Source organism: Nanorana parkeri, unplaced genomic scaffold (genome assembly GCF_000935625.1).
Source record: "Nanorana parkeri isolate BGI_ZX_2015 unplaced genomic scaffold, ASM93562v1 scaffold150, whole genome shotgun sequence".
NCBI lineage: Eukaryota > Metazoa > Chordata > Amphibia > Anura > Dicroglossidae > Nanorana > Nanorana parkeri.
Genome location: NW_017306418.1, coordinates 1,253,582 through 1,272,255, shown reverse-complemented (window position 1 = coordinate 1,272,255; position 18,674 = coordinate 1,253,582). Strand labels below are relative to the sequence as shown.

General features: G+C 41.8%; 1 protein-coding gene across 1 annotated transcript in view; it reads right to left on the bottom strand.

The window, feature by feature from the left end:
- Nucleotides 1-18,674, bottom strand: part of SLC2A9 (solute carrier family 2 member 9) — a 199,614-nt gene that overhangs the window by 3,710 nt on the left and 177,230 nt on the right. Inside the window, exon 13 of the mRNA XM_018554251.1 lies at nt 15,816-15,943. Within this exon, the coding sequence (XP_018409753.1) occupies nt 15,816-15,943 (128 nt within the window). The remainder of the gene's footprint in view (nt 1-15,815; nt 15,944-18,674) is intronic.

Sequence of the window (18,674 nt, the reverse complement as noted above, 5' to 3'; positions counted from 1 at the left end):
TTGACACATATCATGACACCATGGTGGTTGGATTAAAGTAGAACTATGAGGCGAGTGAAAATCACTCAATCTTATAGTTCGAGCCAACGTGTGACAATTAAACTGTCACACGTTGGCTCAATAGATCAGGAAGTGAGCGAACACATACCGGCGCTCGCTCACTTCTCAATCTCCCTGCAGAGAGTGGTGGCTGCCACTCACGGCTCCCTGCAGGGATCCCCCCCTCCCCTGTCCGATCCTCCAGCGCTGACTGGCAGAACGGACGGGGGAGGGGGCGGGTACAGCTGGCTCTGCCTCTAGATAGGCAGAGCCAGCTGTCACTCACGCAGCTGGGTGGATCCAGACAGTAATGTCGGGTCTGTTCCGGCTGCGGTTTCTCAGTATACCGCGAGCTGTGGCTCGCGGTATACTGAGCTTTGGGTGATGGGAGGACGCTAGTTTGTGTCCTCCCGTTACCCTTAGGAGAACTATGGGGAAAAGCACTGATCCCACAGTTCTCCTTTAAGGTGACTGAGTTACCTGTGTGGCCATAAATGCCAAGGCGTTTTCCCAACACTTTTGAACTGAGTAAGACACTTGGATGACTCAATTGAATGTCAACATTACAGAACAAGTTAAGTTCAATTGGACTCTCTTGCTGAATTGACACCTAGTTACCTATTTCCACTGAAGCTTTATATACTTTTGCATTGTTTTATCGAGCTTTGTATACTTTGCACCTGCTTGTCATGTGGATTGTACTAATTTGTCCTGACACATCTTTTAGAAGAGTGTAGAAAATGGCTAGAACCACCTGGCACATGACTGCAGACCACCAAGGATCCATGGACCATGCTTAGAAAAACACTACTCTACAGGGGTTCATCATAACAGGCCATCAATGTGAGAGAGGAATTTGATAATCGCATGCTGAAGAGCCATTACTTAAAAAAATGAAAGCAATACAATTGACTCCAACCTCATGGGTCATGGAGGAGCTAACAGACTAAACATAAGTGCTCCTAAGCACTTCCCATTGCAGCATTTATATTTTCTCTGCAGAAAACAAGCCTTTAACTATGCATAATCCACATATATACAACAGCTAAGTCATGAAGAAAGGTAGCTACAGGTCCTGGTGACACCTGGACTTGTGCTAGGATGAGAAAATCTATGAACAAACAATTTTTAAAGTAAGACAATTATCTGTCTGTGACCTTAAAGGGCCACAGGGAATACTACAAAAAACTGCATCAAGTATAAAGTGCTTGCTATAAAGAAACCTTTTTTCTTACAGGATCTATTAAAAAGATAGTATCTACTATTAAGGATTAACAAGATTTAACTTTAGGCAAACTATCAGGTGCATTCAAATCGTGCCATTCTGAGCTAAGCTATAAAATTCAAAACTAAATAAACATTTTTAGTACCCAGTAAAAGTTTTACAATTCTGCATTAAACAGGAATGATTATACAGAATTAGTAACTAAAGGGCATAAAAGACTGCATATTTCCCGTGCCCAAATTCACATTTACAATGTGGCAATTGTAATGCCAGCTGTATTAATTTACAATAGAAGCAAATTTGTGTTGAATGAGCGGCATTTGTATGTTAACTTTTTATAAATTGGACATGGTGTAGAACAGGGACGTGCAGTAAGATCAGTGGCAGGTGGGACATACCTCCCCCAACCCCCACCCTCACTCCCACCCCAGTCACCGAGCCATGTGTTCATCTGCCTTCGGCCTGTGATATAGGAGGGGAAACAGCTCTGCCTGTGGGGTGTGGGAGGACAGAGGAAGGAGTTTATATGTGTGGGTTTTTTTTTCCTTTTTTTTTAATTGGATGGCTTGGACCAATGGCACTTTGCCATTGGTCCAAACCATCCATAGAGCTCAAGCCATTGACTCCAAGTCAGAGGTTTGTTGTAGCTCTGACCTCACTGTGTTAGGTTACACACAAAAGCTGGATGAAGCACTGCCTGTAATTAATTGTCCATGACAGGTTACACAGTGGGGAGGCTTTCCCCACTGTGTATCCTGTTAGAAGCCGATCTGAATGGAAAAAAAGCTGTCAGCTTTAGACTTGATGCTCTGCCTCACTTGCCTCCTCAGACTGCACGTCCCTGGTGTAGAAGGTATTAAATTAGGACAGTATAACCATACAGGTTATGGTGAGAAGAGACTAAATACATGAAAAAACACTTAAACCAAACCACAGCCTTCTTAAAAAAGAAGGTATTCACATGCCTCATGTCATCGCATATCCCAAAAATAAAAGAATTATTCCTCATTTTAGGACAATGGGCAGAGACATGCAAATCATTGATTTACACCCCACACAGCCGAATGCACATCCAGAACCGCTGGTGTAAAATGCAAACAAAGCCTAATATTATAGATCCATTTATTCCAAACTGCAATAACATTGGGCTATATTTGCACTATACACCAGTGGTTCGAGGTGTGCATTTGGCTGTTTGGGAGGTGAAGGAATGATTTGCATACCTCCAGTGGCGTAACAACCGGGGGTGCGGGGGGGGTCACTTGCCCCGGGCGCAGGATGGGGGGGGGGGCGAAAAAAATGTTCTGCCCCGGGCGCCCATAACTCTGGTTACGCCACTGCATACCTCCATCCACTGTCCTGAAATGAGGATATGTAATGGAATGGGAGATGGGAATACCTTCTGTTCACAGGCTTCACTGTGCTATGCAAGGTTAAAAAACTGGAGACACAGACAGTAAGACACAGGAGCAAACAGATCCCGACTGTGGAGACAATAATAAGGTTTTAGCTGTTACTACACCTTAAGATAGACATATAATTAAAGTTATCAAATAAAAGGAACCAAGTAAACCCAAACTAGTCCTCCGTCACCAGAAACTTATTGTAGAGGCATGACTGATGCACAACAAAGTTGTGGCAATTCTGTGGAATGCTGAGTTTATACTCATGTTCAGGTCGGCACTGCACACTATGTACATGTTGAAGGCTATTTATTATTGCAGGTCTTCTACTTAAAAAAATCATTTCATGTTTTGCCACTCTTGAGAAGGTGTGGAAAATGTATACGGATATGCTAATGTTTGGATTTCCTAAGCAAATTGTGACTTTTTAAAAGTTAAAGCTTACACAGGGCTCTGCATCCCTCCACCCCCACACTCAAGGATAGCAATTGACCCATTATTCCTAAATTGGCAAAGTGTTAGGTGTTTCCCAGTACCGAAGAGAACCTATAGATTTGTTGGCCTTCAGTGGCAGATTGGGGTAGGCAGGAAATACAGTGCTATACTGCACTCCATTGATTATTCCAGATAGGATGGTTCACAATTGCATTTGATATTTAAGCTAATAGTGAGAGACTTTACTGATAATAGATCAAAACATTCTAAGATTATATTGACAATTAGAACTTTGTATAACTGAAGCACGGCATCGATGAAGGCTGAAATTTACATCTGAATATTGGATTTTACTCACCTTGAATGTAGTATACTAGGGGATGGGTGGAGGGTGGGAGCAGCGCTGCATGCTGTAGGTTTGTATGTTTTTATTATTCATAAAGATATTTCATATAATAAAAATAAAACAACATTTTAAGTGGGGAAATCTCAACATCCCCAGAATCATAGGAAATAAGTATTTATGAGTGGACCTGGTGTGAATTATTTTGCCACGATATCTTTTTCCTGCACCTCAATGTCCACCCTTTTTTTGCATTGCTTTGTTCACTGTTTTTTAATTATGTAGAACTTTTATATTTGCCCTTTTTCCTTTATCTTACACTCTAGGTTTGCTCTTTCGTCCTGGTAATTTCTATACAGTATTTGTGAATACTTTACTACTAGTAGATTTTATATATAGATGACATATCTGATGCAAGTAAGCAAAATTCAACAATTTCACAACTGCCTTGACTATGTATACTGCTAGATAAAACTAAAACCTTTTTCTTATTACGATGCATTCTGACATATTAAACTCGTTCACAGGACATAAATAGGGGTTACTGCCAGCTCTATAGCAGTGTTGGTCAACATGGTAAATATAGAGAGCCTAAGGCAAGGCCTTCAGCATGTCCAGAAGGCCACACAAAAGCTTTGTTATTGTAAATTTTCTATTATCAATCATTAGGATACCATTCATAAAGTCAAACCAAGGGTTCTACCTTTATTTTGAACAAACCAGCTCTCTTATAGAATGCTATATTTTGGAACCTGGTGATTAAGGAGAAGAGGGGATAATTTTTTAAAACTGAATTAATTTATTAATGAACTTTGTGTGTATTTTGTTTGATGTAGAGGTAGGTAATAATAGTGATTTTGACTCTTTTTTTTTTTTTTAAATGCCTGAAACAATAAAATAAAAAAAATTGGAAAGAAGATAAAATTGAAAATTGTAAACACTAATGTATACAGTAATCATATACCAGCTTAACTCTACTCACACCCTCTCTCTGGCAAACTAAAAAGCAAATTTGCCCCACTGTAGACTATCCTGGACCCTACAGCTTGAGTCATCAACCTCTCTGATCAATTCCCACATCAATGCCAGCCTTTCACTCTTGACTGGAAATAAAAGTTCAGGTACCAGTCCATCAACTTCCAACACCACCTTAATTTGCTCAAACACAATGCACATAAGCGCACAATGCATACATATTATGCACACATATACCCAGCTTGAGATGCCTGTAAATGGTAAATCACTTTGCAAATTACATTAAACCCTAACTGAATGAAGTTTGGTTAACTAAAGCATTGTTTTATAGTCCTTTTTGCATCTCATTGCTGCTGCAGCCCCTACATGCACTCACCCCAGCACTGACTGCCCATCATTACTGTGGACCAGCTTCAATGATGGTGAAACTGATGGACCGTTCCTATCAATGTGGGTTACCACGACCACTTGTAGTTTCTACCAGAAGCGCATGAGACAGAGTGACAACTGAGGAGCACAACTGTGAGACAGCTGTCTCTGTATAACAAGAGGTTCCTGAACAAGAACCTTCATGGCAATATCACCAAATATTATTTTAATAAAAGCTGAATATTTAAAACTACTAAAACAATTTCTTGACTTTACGTTAATCATAACTGCATGACTGAAAAAGTCCTTTCCTGAGGGTAACAGGATCAGCTGGAGATAGGAGAAGCCTGTCAGGCTGTGACTGTAATACTATTTTTGAGTGGTTCAATCACTTATTTGTAGCCTATAACTAACAAAATTATCATCTGATCTTACAGTAGGTGAATATTACACCCCCAGCCATCAGTTATCCATTACTTACACTGTGATAATGCCTCAGAGACTACCTATGAATGGGTAATTCTCACTGGGGTTCCAGAGGATTGGCTGCTTTTTAGGTATCTTGTTCTTTAATCGTATTATTGTAAATGATGATGTATTTTACATGCCTAGTTTTCAATATTTCTTAATATTTCTTAATAGAAATACCACTTTCCATGGAAATGCTTGGCATGAACATTTAGGGTATAGCCTGTGATGTCCATATCTTATTTGATCCTAGGGTCACTTTTAACCTTCCTCATCCTGCTGCAGACATTAACCTGGGGCCATGCTGTTGCTTTGCACTTCTCCCCAGCATCACAACATTTAAAGTGAAACTGAGCTGGACTAAAAAGTGCCTTAGTTGATTTGTGTACCCGTGGATCATCTTAAATGTAAGGCACAGGCTGTATACATCGTCTAGAAGTCTTGCTGAGTTTAGAATGTCAGCTCTGCCCAGTTATTTTCTGCTAGACTAAAGAACACATCCCCATCCAGTCTTCCTGATAACATAAGTGGTGTTCTGTATTTCACAGAGGAGAAGTAGGCAAGGATGACAACACTGGTTTGGATTTTATTGCATCAGAGGCAGAGTTGCCAGCTTAAACAGTTAGTAACTGAATGGATTTGTGGCAGGATTACAAGGTACTTGAAGTGTTTTAAAGAGAGAAAACGTGGCATGTGTTACAGAGATGTACAGAATTTTTCTTTTACATTTTTTATTTCTACACTTACTCTTATGTGCCGTGTTTCCCCGAAAATAAGACACTGTCTTATATTTTTTTTGGCTAAAAAAAACCACACTAGGTCTTATTTGCAGGGTAGGTCTTTTTTTTTTTTTATGTACAACAATCCAAAGTTAAGGCAAATCCAAATTAAATAATCCAAAATGGCAAAGTTAAGAATAGGGTGATCGGGGCAATCAGGGGTGCCGTACCTTTCCAAGAGCAATTTGGTAACCAGTCGCTGGCCAGAATGAGCGAAACGCACTTTCACTATCGATTCCTCACAGGCGGAGTGCATTTGGTATCACTCCACCAGTGACAGGAGCCAGCGCTATAGAGGAAGCATCAGCTTATGCGGCTCTGCTCCCTCCGCTGCCGCCTCGCTTCCTCTAGCGCTGGCTTCATTGGCACCGCTGATTCTCTCCCGCCTCTCCACCGGCTCTTCAAGTTCACCCTTATGCCACCACCGGCCCTGGGAATGGTCATAACTAGGTATTATTTTCGGGGTAGGTCTTATATTTGAGCAATTCCCAAAAATAGTACTAGGTCTTATTTTTGGGTTAGGTCTTATTTTCGGGGGAAACAGGGTATCTGATGATTGAATGGCAGGGGTGGGGCCTAGAATCAGGAGGGGAGGGGTCTATCTTACCAGAAGTCTAGGTCTGATGATTGAATGGCAGGGTTGGGGCTTAGAATCAGGAGGGGAGGGGTCTATCTAAGAAAAAGTCAAGGTCTGATAGTTGAATGGCAGAGGTGGGGCCTAGAATCAGGAGGGGAGGGGTCTATGTTAACAGAAGTCTAGGTCTGATGGTTGAATGGCAGGGTTGGGGTTTAGAATCAGGAGGGGAGGGGTCTATCTTAAGAGAAGTCAAGGTCTGATGGTTGCATGACAGGGTTGGGGCTTAGAATTAGGAGGTGAGGAGTCTATCTTAAGAGAAGTCAAGGTCTGATGGTTGAATGACAGGGTTGGGGCTTAGAATTAGGAGGGATGGGTACATCTTAAGAGAAGTCAAGGTCTGATGGTTGAATGGAAGGGGTGAGTCTTAGAATAAGGAAGATAGGGGTCTATCTTAAAAGAAGGTCAGCCTTTACATACGATCCAAGGGGTTTCACATAAACACAGGGATCTGAAGACTAACATAGGTGTTTGTGTGTAGGCTGGGTTCTTTGGGTTACTAGGGTGTTCCACCTCGTGATGGCTATGTGTACCCACGTGTGCGGCAATGCGACCCGTTTACTCATGGGTTGCTGTTCTGGCATCACTATAGGGACGCAGACTCTTGTAATACTGTGATCACAGGGCCCTCATGGTATCCACTGCCTCAGGCAGATTATTGGGCTTCCTCCCCCTTGGGGAAAAAGCCCACCACTGAGAGCACCCTATGTCGAGCATAGCCTGTATTACTACCGTCCTTCACCACATACCCTCCTCCGCATGTTTGTAGCCACGGTTCAGTCCATCACCAATACACCCTTTGAAGAACCCCTCCATCTCAGAGGTTGGAAGAAGAATCAGTCCGTACACCGAGAGTCTTTTTATAACTTTACTTGAGTGTCTTCCTTATATAGTACATTGCAAGTTCTCAGTCATCCCAAGGGCGAATGACGGCACATTACTTCAAGATCGTTGCTAACAAATAGTAGAGAGGAGATGAGTCAAGGTGCAGCCCAGAACCAGCGAAGAGGGATTGCCAGAGGCCAGTAGGTAGGTATTGCCAGAGACATGTACCTTCTGTGTCGTGAGAAGTCCCATCTAAACAGTGCTGCCTCTGTCCTCTTTAGCTTCCCCCTTAGGGAAAACGGAGAAATAGCTACACGTCTACATGTTGACAGACCTGGTCCTGTCCTTCCCATGGACCAGCTTCCTCTAAGGAACTCAGCCTATCTCTCCAGTGTTATGCACACGTGCGATCCCCTCCGGATGCCCTGCCCAAAACTATATATCTGCTCCCCCTGGACACAGAGTTGTCCTGAGGACAGAGCTACCTTCCCCTCTCTAGGAACTCTCTTAGTCCATCATATGACCTATGGGGGCATCTAGTGGCACATTGTCATACTGCATCTTGTCCACTATCCTACATGCGGGTATCACAAGGTGCTGCTTTTCAGAGCTGCTGTTACATCCTTAGGAGAGGTTGGGCTGACTTGACTTTATTTTCTGTACTTACAGTGTAATTCCATCAAAACACTTCAGTTTTGTATAGAGTGAAGATGTGTCAGATGCATCAGACTTATATTCCTGGGTCAGTAGTTAATTCTTTAAAGGCATACACAGACAATCAAAAAAGGAGAGGAAAAACAGGAAATGTAGCTAACATCAAAGAAAGGAACACAAATCCATCATTCTATCCAAGACAAAAAAAAATAAGTTTCACCTAAAGAAGAACAGAGAATTTTCTCCAGATATTAAAGTGATGCATATCAAGACCAGCCAATGACTGTTTAGGAAGAGGTAGCTTTTTGACACGTACTGTTTATTGGAGATAGTTACAATATAGACCCAACATAAAAGAATATATTTGCAATATGTGTAACACTTAAGAAGCCTGTAGCAGCTGCCCAGTTTGCTGTGTAGGAGGAAGCAATCATGCAAGTGCAGACATTACAGAGTGTGAATCATACATAAAAGCTATCTATGTTTCTTACACATCTCATGGGTCACTAACTTTGATATGAAACACTCTCATCACAAAGGTGTTGTTTAAGCTCTATACTAGTCATGTCAAAGCTGAACACCAGGCAAACAGCTAAATACACAGATGCAATACAAATAAGGGAGCTTTTCTACCTGCCAAAGGATTTATAATTCTATCCATCAAGTCCTAAAATGCACACAGCTCTGCCACATAGCATAGTCTTTTCTTGCAGAGCAGGAGACCTGATGCTTCTGTGCGTAACACTCACAGGTCTTTGTGCTGTGTCTCCCTCACCCAGTCTGAGCGAAACTGTACAAAGACTGCAAGAGGCTGCCACCAAGTCAGGATCGGGTACTGCTTGTATTTTAAAAAAAAGGAATGTAATGTTGTATCAATGAGTACAAAACTGCATTCATTTTCAGTCTTTTATATATGTCTGGCGTACTACAATCATTAAACTGGAATCCCTGCCAAAACCTTTTCGTTCAGTATTGGATAGAGTGGGAAAAGGTTACATACACCAGTGTTTCTCAACCTTTCTTCAGTCATGGCACCCTTTAAAAGTATACAAATTCTCAAGGCACCCTAGTCCAAAATGTAAAAAATGTCAATGTAAAAAATGATATGTGGTCCCTACAAAATCCATACCAGACCCTGGTATGGATTTTAAGGGGGAACCCCATCAAAAAACACAAAAAAGTATGGTTTCCCCAATTTGCATTAGAGTCCCCCCTTTCATAGTATGAGCATCAGCTGTGGCAGCAAGGCAGAGAGTGCCAGGCATAGAAGGCCTTGGTGGAAGCTAATTTCCTTTTCTGAATGGATCCCACCTCCCCTGGATTAGTGTCATTCTTTTCCATGGTGCTGGTGGCCAGCCCACCTACACGCTGTTAAAAATTTCAAGGCACCCCTGAGGTAGCCAGAAGGCACTCAGGGTGAGAAAGGCTGATTTACACTATCAGGCTTTTATTGCCAGGACATTCTGTCTGTGTTGCTGTTGGACATTTTCCCTTCCTTCTGGTAACTCTGTTGTCACCAATACAGGAAGTGAGTGTAAATCTCTCTAATGGACATAAGTTCTAACACTTTCCCCACCCTTCTTGTAGGTCATACTTGCTTTATAACGTACTTGTGTATGGTGCTTGTTATTTATAATAAAAAAAAACTTGCTTTTTCATTTGTTGTGGTGCAGACAATTGTTTTTCTGAGGGTACCCCATTTTTTTGTGTTTTTATTCTGGTTCCCCCTGCCTTTACATTTGGTGCTGCTAGTTTGTCCTTTAGTTTCAGGGCAGTAAATGTAGAGAAATCATTCCAACACAGCTCCAGATAGCAGTAAAAACCAGTTAGGGGTTCTAATGTTTCCCCACTCTTTCCCAAACTAATACACAGTCAGCGGTTCTAATGATCCCCATTCTATCCAAAACTAAAAGAAAACAAAGTTTTGGCTGCACTTACACTTTAAATAAGCCATTTCCCTCTGCCGCGCCGGCAGCCATTAATCAGTGTGAATGTGAAGTAAAATGTTCGTGTTAGGCACAATGTATACATTTTTGTTTTAATTGAATAATAGAGATTGTTCTCAGGGATATAATTGGTGGCTGCGGGGTCTTCAGAAGATGCTATCATCGCGAAAGAGGTCACACAGACATTTATAGCCCAAGAAAATTAAAGCTGCCTGTGGCTTTTCTTTTAAATTAGAAAGTAAAAAGCAAGATTTATCTTGCTACTACAGAGGAGAATGAAGGTGTCTGAAAACACTTGTTATACACTAATATACCGGTAGAATGATTCTTTCACCAGTTATTATGATGAAGCGTGACTGTAAATGGCGATGTAGTTTAAGATAAGATAATACAATAAACCCTGATGGGCCTTACTTTAAAGGAAACCTGTACTGACACAATGGAGGATGATATTACTGGCCTCTCCTTCTGGAAATTCTACTTGCCTGGTTTTCATACGTATCCATTAACCTCGTTTTCTGACCTAGAAAAAGTATGCAGATCTGGTGTTCTGACTTTACTCTCACTTTCTAAACCATATATTTACTGTAGGTAAATGCCTTAGGAAATACTGAAGCCAGAGACAGCCAGCTAACAAGTATTTTTTAGAAGGAGGGCATCAATGACGGTCCCCTGTACAGTATCTCCCTAATACAGGTTTCCTTTTAAGTGGACTTTTATGCAAGGCTATGTTACCAGTCTTGCTGGGATGGATAAATATAAGTAAAAGGCCCTCCTTTCCATCCTGTCTTGACTTGTATTGTAACTGTAGTGTCTTCCTTATATTGTAAAGCGCTGCAAAAACTGTTGGCGCTTTATATAAATCCTGTATAATAATAATAATAAAGTAAAAATAAAAGACTAACAATCCGGGAAAAAGTGCTTCCCCGGTTATCCTTCAGTGCCAAAAGCTCAAGTTTATCTTATCAGAGAATATCACAATGGGGGCTCAACAGCTGCCCCTCTACAACATCAATATGGTAAAAACAGTGGAAAGCTCACAATATGACCTGTGAACTAAGTGGATTTGAAGTCACAGTAAACTTTGAACTCTTGATCTACATATGAATTCCAGATCAGTGATTAAGGCTGGGTTCACACTTGGGCGTTCGTAATATGCGCGTTTGACGCAAGTTTTTACAGCGATTTGCGGTCAACGAAACGCACGACAAACACGCGTTTATGAGGGCGACCCAGCTGCATCCTAATGGATATGCGCGGAAAATACGCCCCAAAGAAGCTCCTGTACTTCTTTGGGCGTAGGGCGTTTTTCAGTGCGTTCCTACGCGCTGAAATACGCCCAGGTGGGAACCATGCCCATAGGAAATAATGGGATTTCACTTGCTGGGCGTTTCAAAGCGCGTCGATCAGCACTGTAAAACGCCCAGGTGTGAACCAGGCCTTAGAGAACACTGAAGCTACCGAATTAGCTTGACAGCCCAGCAACTGTCATTTTTAGGCAAGATGAGCCATTGCAGTATACATATCTCCCACTGTACAGGTAATGAACAGATATTTGTAACCGGGATAATATGTGTTAGCGAGGCTTAAAATGATCCTGTTCTGAAATCATGCACACTACAGTATTTACATATTCTGAACAAGCAGTAAAAGCACTTTAAAACAATCCCTTATTCAGCTCTGTACCTATATCGTGGAGAAAATTAAAATGGCAAACTTCACAACACAAGCATTACAAGCTCAGCTTTTTGTAGGAGAGAAAATCTTAGCGGCATGCATGCCTTCTCAAATAAACACACAGCAGATGTTTCTAAGCTATTAGAAATCAACTGAATCCCGACTTGAGTCTTTGTTGATATCTTTAAATATTTGTGAGAATAGATATCTTCACATTAAATGCATCAATGTAAGTGAAGGCTTGTTTTAAAGCTCCCTTACTGCTTGTTAAAGGAGAACTATGGCCTAACCATTTTTGGCCACAGATCTCTTCAGGGTCACAGGAGGACATATGCTAATGTCCTCCGGTGACCCAAAACACAGTAGAGTGCAGAACCGCACCTCAGCCCAGGATGGATCCTAAAAATACTGTCGAGATTCACCCTGCTGGCTGAATGACAGCTGGCTCTGCCTCTCTAGAAGCAGAGCCAGCTGTGCCCGCCCCCCTCCCCATCCCATACTTCAGTCAGAGCTAGAGAAATGGAGAGGGGAGGAAATCCCTGCGGGGAGCTGTGACTGACAGTCTCTGTAGGGAGAGAATCGGGAAGTCAGCGATCGGCGATATCTGTTTGCTGACTTCCCGATCAATAGAGCCGAGGTGTGACAGTTTCACAGTCACAGGTCAGCTTGAATTATGGGGATGAGTGTTTTTCACTCACCCCATAATTCTCCTTTAAGTATATGTAAATAGTTCAATGTCCATAGTCTGGCACAGGTGCACTTTAAGGTTTTTTCAGTGCCGTGTGCCTCATGCATTCATAACTGGAGGAACAATTCTTGAGTATAGCAAGTAGTAGTTAGTCACTTTTAATAGGATTTGCTATTTTAATATTCTTTATTTCTAATGAATGTCAGAAAAATAACCCAGCATATATATTCACACAGGTAGCAAAGGCATCTTAATCCAGTCATGCAGATATTGTTTGTCCAGAAACAGGGTGGTAGGTGTGAAGGTTTTGGAACCACCCTGTTCTGAATACATAATCCCATCCTTTGGTGTAAGGCTATATAAGTGTTATTTCTTTAATTTACATGACTGAATGTGTGAATTGTTGTCAGATCATCAGGGTAGAGATATTGAAATTGCATTATATGTGTCAAAGGCCTTTTTCACACCACTTGCAAACTAGTCGTCTCCCTGTCCAAAATATGCAAAACACTGTCCTCAAAAGTATATTCCTTCCTGTATATGAAACTACTGAATCCTGAGCTGTAGAACTTGCCCTCATATGTTAGACCATGTTCTGTTTCTCCCCTCTGTTCAATGGTGCCATGTTATTGATAACCTTTTATGATGCTCAGTATTGGTAGCCACAAACTTTCAGGCCTGGTTCACATTTGTGCGTTCCCGGGCACGCGCGTTTGTGTACGGTTGTGCACCGCGTTTTGATTTAAGTGGAGTTATATCCAGGCGTCAAATGCAGCACAAAGGCTGCTGCACTTTTTTGTGCGATGCGTGGATTGCAGATTTTCTACAGTGTTTGTACACATGGAAGAACGCACAATTTTTGGGCCACATTTGGGATGCCATTAGAAACGAATGGCACCACAATGATGTTTTGCATTTGTGCGCAATTCCGCAAACGCACTGCGATCACGCATGAAAACTCTCAGATGTGAACAAAGCACTCCTGAGATGTCTGTGTTCTTTGTCTTTTGACTCTGTGTTTGTCATTACCATCTCGGCTGGAGGTTATAATAACCTCCAGTGTGTGTTCCAGTGGGTCAAAAAAGCGGATACTGGTCTGTGTGGGTAGATTTTCTGTAGACCTCAATATCACCCCCTCATTGACATGTAACACACAAAAGGGTCCAAAAAGGGTAATATGGTATTCTGTGCTTCTTCTCATATAAACGTAATGATTTTGTATGCTACATTTAAGTGATCACTAAAAGCTTGTATTTCTGATGTTCTAATCTTGACACACATATCATCCACATACCTGGAGCAATTACTTGGTTGTATTCCCCTGAAAGGCTCTCTTTTCCAGCTCCTTTATACACATAGTATATACATAGTAGTGGGAGATTCTGGTGACCCCATAGCATAACTAAGCAAGGTAAGTGCCCTTCTGTGCAGTGGAGTCAAGTTGGAAAAGGGGGCTTTGGCAATGGCCAGGACGGCAAGGTCCACACATATCCGTATTGTATTTGGTGCATGCACCAAGGGCAGACAATATTCCTTATGACAGCATTCAGTGAATATAAAAAAGTATGAGATTTGGGCAACAGAATACACACCAAAGAGTACACCAGAGACCTGGCTTACAATAAGTGACTGGTCATGGGCAGGCTGGCTGTGCTTTAGTCCGGTGTATAATCTGTATGCCTATGTCTGATGAGTATACCATGTGTTTTTCACTTATATGTAGTTTGAAATACCTGCTTTGTTTAACAAAAACCTGTCTACAGAATATTTTGCAATTATCTTAGCATACTGAACTTCAAATTATTCCAGATTTCTGTACTGGAGACATCACAAACATATTTTTATGTAGACTGATCAATTATATGAAAAACGTTTCAGACTGAAGGTTAAGGTCTGTGCAGAGCTTGTCATTTTAGCATATCAGTCATATTTCTATTTCCTTGATAAATAATTCATGCAAAGGAAGGAGATGACTCTACCAAGGCAGTTTATCAGCACACAGATTCCAATACAGTGCTTTTTAAATCAAGTATTTAGGTAGCAAGAGACATACAACAGCATAAAAACATCATATGAAAGTTAGGCCCAAAGCAAAAAAAAAAAAAAGGTGGAGGGCTTACATGACTAAGTGAAAAGGGGAGACAAAGTTCAAGGTTTCGGCAGAGCCGTTGTGGTGGTCTGAGGAGGAGGGTCTCCTTGGCTTTAGTCGAAGATCGTTGGATGAAGAGAGAACTTCTCGCCCACCCGCCCTGGTATTGTCTGTTTGTGGTCTGTTTTTCTATCATAGCAGTGTTGGTAGTTTGGGGTCTTTTGAAGGCAAAAAAATTAGGTCTGGTGGATAACATTTGGGGACCTGTCTTGGTATGGGTCCTCAAGTCATGGTGATTTATAGTAGTCGAACAGATGATTTAGATATGGATGTGTCTGCGGTGAATGTGCAGGTTGTCCCTGAGGCAGTATGGGGCGGCTGGGGGCCTAACAGTTTCAAGGAGTTTTTCCGCAGAGACAGCATATCTGTTAATAAGTTTTTTGGCCTTCAAAAAGACCCTGAAACCTCATGCTTAATTTGACAGTTCTGTCATGTTTAATATTTGTATAATAAAAAGGCTGAGATGACGGCTGGCTCCGCCCAGCAGTCAGTAGCAGGCTGTCGGCCAGCTTCAGCTTTTACCTCGGCTGAATAGCCCGTACAGCAGCCCTTCGGTTCTACTGAATCGACGGGGTCCTGGGGTCGAAGCTAGCTGAAGGATCAGCTAAATCCTTTGGCAGCTTTGTGAATAGAACCCTAAATATTTTTTTGCCACAAGGTGGTGTTGCACTTATATTGGACTAAACTTTAAGGTGCTAAGCTAATATTAGCATTGTTAAAGTGATACTGTCACTAACTCACAAACCTAAAACTAAAGGTACCCTGTATAAGAAGAATACTTACCTCTTCAGCAAGTCACAACGCCAATCTTTACTCGCTTGCAAAGCAGCTATGGCTGCTGCTGGAATCCAATACTTGCTGGGGTGTCAGATACCTGCTGTGTGCTATGGTCCCTTTCACTAGCATCTACGTCCCTACATGAGACAGTACCAGCAGGAGGAACCACAGCACACAGCAGGGAACCAGGTATCTGATATGGTATAAGTATCAAATAGACACTACAGTTCTGAAAGGAAATGAACATTGGAGTTTCTGCCAACTAGACAGAAACATATTGTGATTTGTGGTAATACAGAGTCAGGAATGTGTCTACATGTGCATAACTGGTAGAGTGACTACTATGACATTAACGTTGTGTCTATGCAAATAGGGGTCCATAAAATATTACTTCTCTGCTTTTAGTAGTTACTGATTTATAATATTTACCCGGATTAAAGGAAAAAGAAGTCCAACAGCGAAGTTGCTGATCCAGTTGACTGTGCCTGCGATCATAAAGGCTGCAGGACGCTGAGATTGCTGAAAAAATTCGCCAACCAGGACAAAGGGAATTCCACCTTGAATAGAAAATATATATCTTGTGAAGTTGGTTCTAAAAATAAAGAGGAACACTCTAAAAAGATAAAAGCCTCTGGTACAGATGTGTACAATATAAGGCCAAACGTTTGTGGACACCTGACCACCACAGCTATATAAGCTTGATGGACAGACCATTCCAAAACCATCTTCATTAATATGGAGTCCCCCATACCTTTGCAGCCTCCACTCTTCTGGAAAGTCTTTCCACAAGTTTTTAGGGTGTGTCTGTGGGAAATTGTACCCATTTAGTCAAAAGAGCATTTGTAAGGTCAGGTACTGTAATGTTGGACTAGATACCAGTCTCTCAGTCAGTGTTATAAGTAAGCTCAAAGGTGTTTAGTAGGGTTGAAGTCAGGGCTCTGTGTAGACCAATGTTGGACTAGATACCAGTCTCTCAGTCAGTGTTATAAGTAAGCTCAAAGGTGTTTAGTAGGGTTGATGTCAGGGCTATGTGTAGACCAATGTTGGACTAGATACCAGTCTCTCAATCAGTGTTATAAGTAAGCTCAAAGGTGTTTAGTAGGGTTGAAGTTAGGGCTCTGTGTAGACCACATGAGTTCTTGTCAAACCATGTCTTTATGGATCCAAATCTGTGGAAAGGGGAAAGTCATACTGGAATAGAAATGGGCCTTCCAAAACGGTTGCGACAATGTTGGAAGTGCACAATTGTCTAAAAATGCCTTTGCATGCTGTAGCATTGACTATACCCTTCAGTACAAACACCTGAACTCATTTATCTGTCTATTATTATAACACAGACAGGTTCCAAAAAAATCTATTAAAATAAGAACAGTTCAGTTTTCAGCTGCATATAAGGTGGACATGTTAACAATAGAAGCCTAAGTAATGAGATTCCCCGCAGCAGCATTACTTTACAATCATTAGGATAGAAAGTACAGCAACATTTTACCATATGGAAAAAGGTACATCTGCATACTGTATATTTAATTCCTGGAAGTATAAGGGTTTGAAAAAATGTTCCTTCTTATATAAAATATATAAAATATATACCACCAAACCTACAGAATCCTAACAAAGACTCACAGTAACTCCCACTAGACTGTTTAAGGGAATAATAATAAGGTTAATGCAGGTATGCAGGGCTATGGATACGCAATGGACTTCAGGCTCAAGGTTAAGGCTATTATTGGACTATAGTTATTATTTTTTTTAATCAGGACTAACATGCTAACCTTGCCCTGAACAAGTCTCTGATAAGTTATTTCCAACCTTTCACTGCAAGAGTGTAGTGTGCCATTAAATGACATTGCTGGACACACAATTATGTCATATCATTACTGGGAGAGGGCAATGCTGGCCTGAACAGAAAAAACGCGCTAGGTCACTTTCTATAATAAGGAATGAAAATTGACCTGAATCTTTGTCTACACCTTTGTTTTACCAAGCAAAGTTTTACATCTTGAAAAGAATAACCTACTAATAATTTTGTTTCAGTTTCTGTCTCTGAGTGGTATGTAGGGCTGATACTAATCAATTTGATCGATAATATTCGAAAATGAGAATTGTTGTGCTCTGTATCGATTATCTGGTCTGGATCCCCTGCTCCTGTCTTCCATGCTTGGAGCCACTGTTTCATTGGCTCTGTGTCCCCAATGATTCCCCCTGTTATCAGCGGGGATTGGAGGGGACACAGACCTTTGCAGCCAGTGCCCAGTGGTGAGGAGAGCTCCCCCAATCCTCCCCCCATGCCCCTGCTCTGCAGCTTTCTCCTCCCCGCTGGGAGCCTGCTGCATGTTGCAATCTGTGTCCCCTCTGATCCCTGCTGCTCTCCCCGCCTGTTTTGGCAGATGGGATCGGAGGGGACACAGAGCCGACCCACCTACCTGCACCCAGCGGGCAGGAGAGAGCAGTAAGCAGTTTAAAAAAATATTTTAAAATTATTTTAAAAATAGCAAAAAAAAAAAGCTTAAAAGAAATAAAGCGGCCCTCCCCCAATTATTAAAAAAAAACCTTAAAAAAGGTGGGGAAAAAATAGTAATTTTTGGTTCCAGCCTGACAAATGAAGCTGCAGAAGGTGTGTTGCAGTGCCATTAATTTCAATGGCACCCCAAACACGCCTCCCGCGCAATCACCAGCACTGTCATTCCTCAATGCCGTGAGTTCCAGTGCTGTGCGATTGCAAAAAAAATTGTGCATGCAGTTTTATATCAAATAATTGTACAATGTCAATAAATATATTTTCACAGTGATGAGTCCTCCCGTCTGTGTCCTTCCGCCAGTGATTAAAAAATGCATTCACCAGATCAGGTGGACCATTAGGATAAATGGTCTAACAGCACTTAAAAGAGAACTATGGGGTAAGTTTTTTTCCCCATAGTTCTTTTTAGAGTCACGGGAGGACATATACTAACCTCCTCCCATGACCCAAAACTGAGTATATTGCGGGCTATTGCCCACGATATACTGAGAGTGCCGCAGTCGGGACAGACCCAGACAATACTGTTGAGATCCACTGGGCAGCGTAAGTGACAGCTGGCTCTGCCTATTTAGAGGCAGAGCCAGCTGTGCCTGCCCCCTCCCCTGTCATTTCCTCCATTTAGCGCTGGAGGATCGGAGAGGGGGGAATCCCTGCAGGGAGCGGTGACTGACAGTCACTGCTCACTGCAGGGAAATGATCAGGAAGTGAGCAGATTGGTGGCATGTTTCTGCTCACTTCCCGATCAATAGAGCTGACCTGTGGCAGCTTCT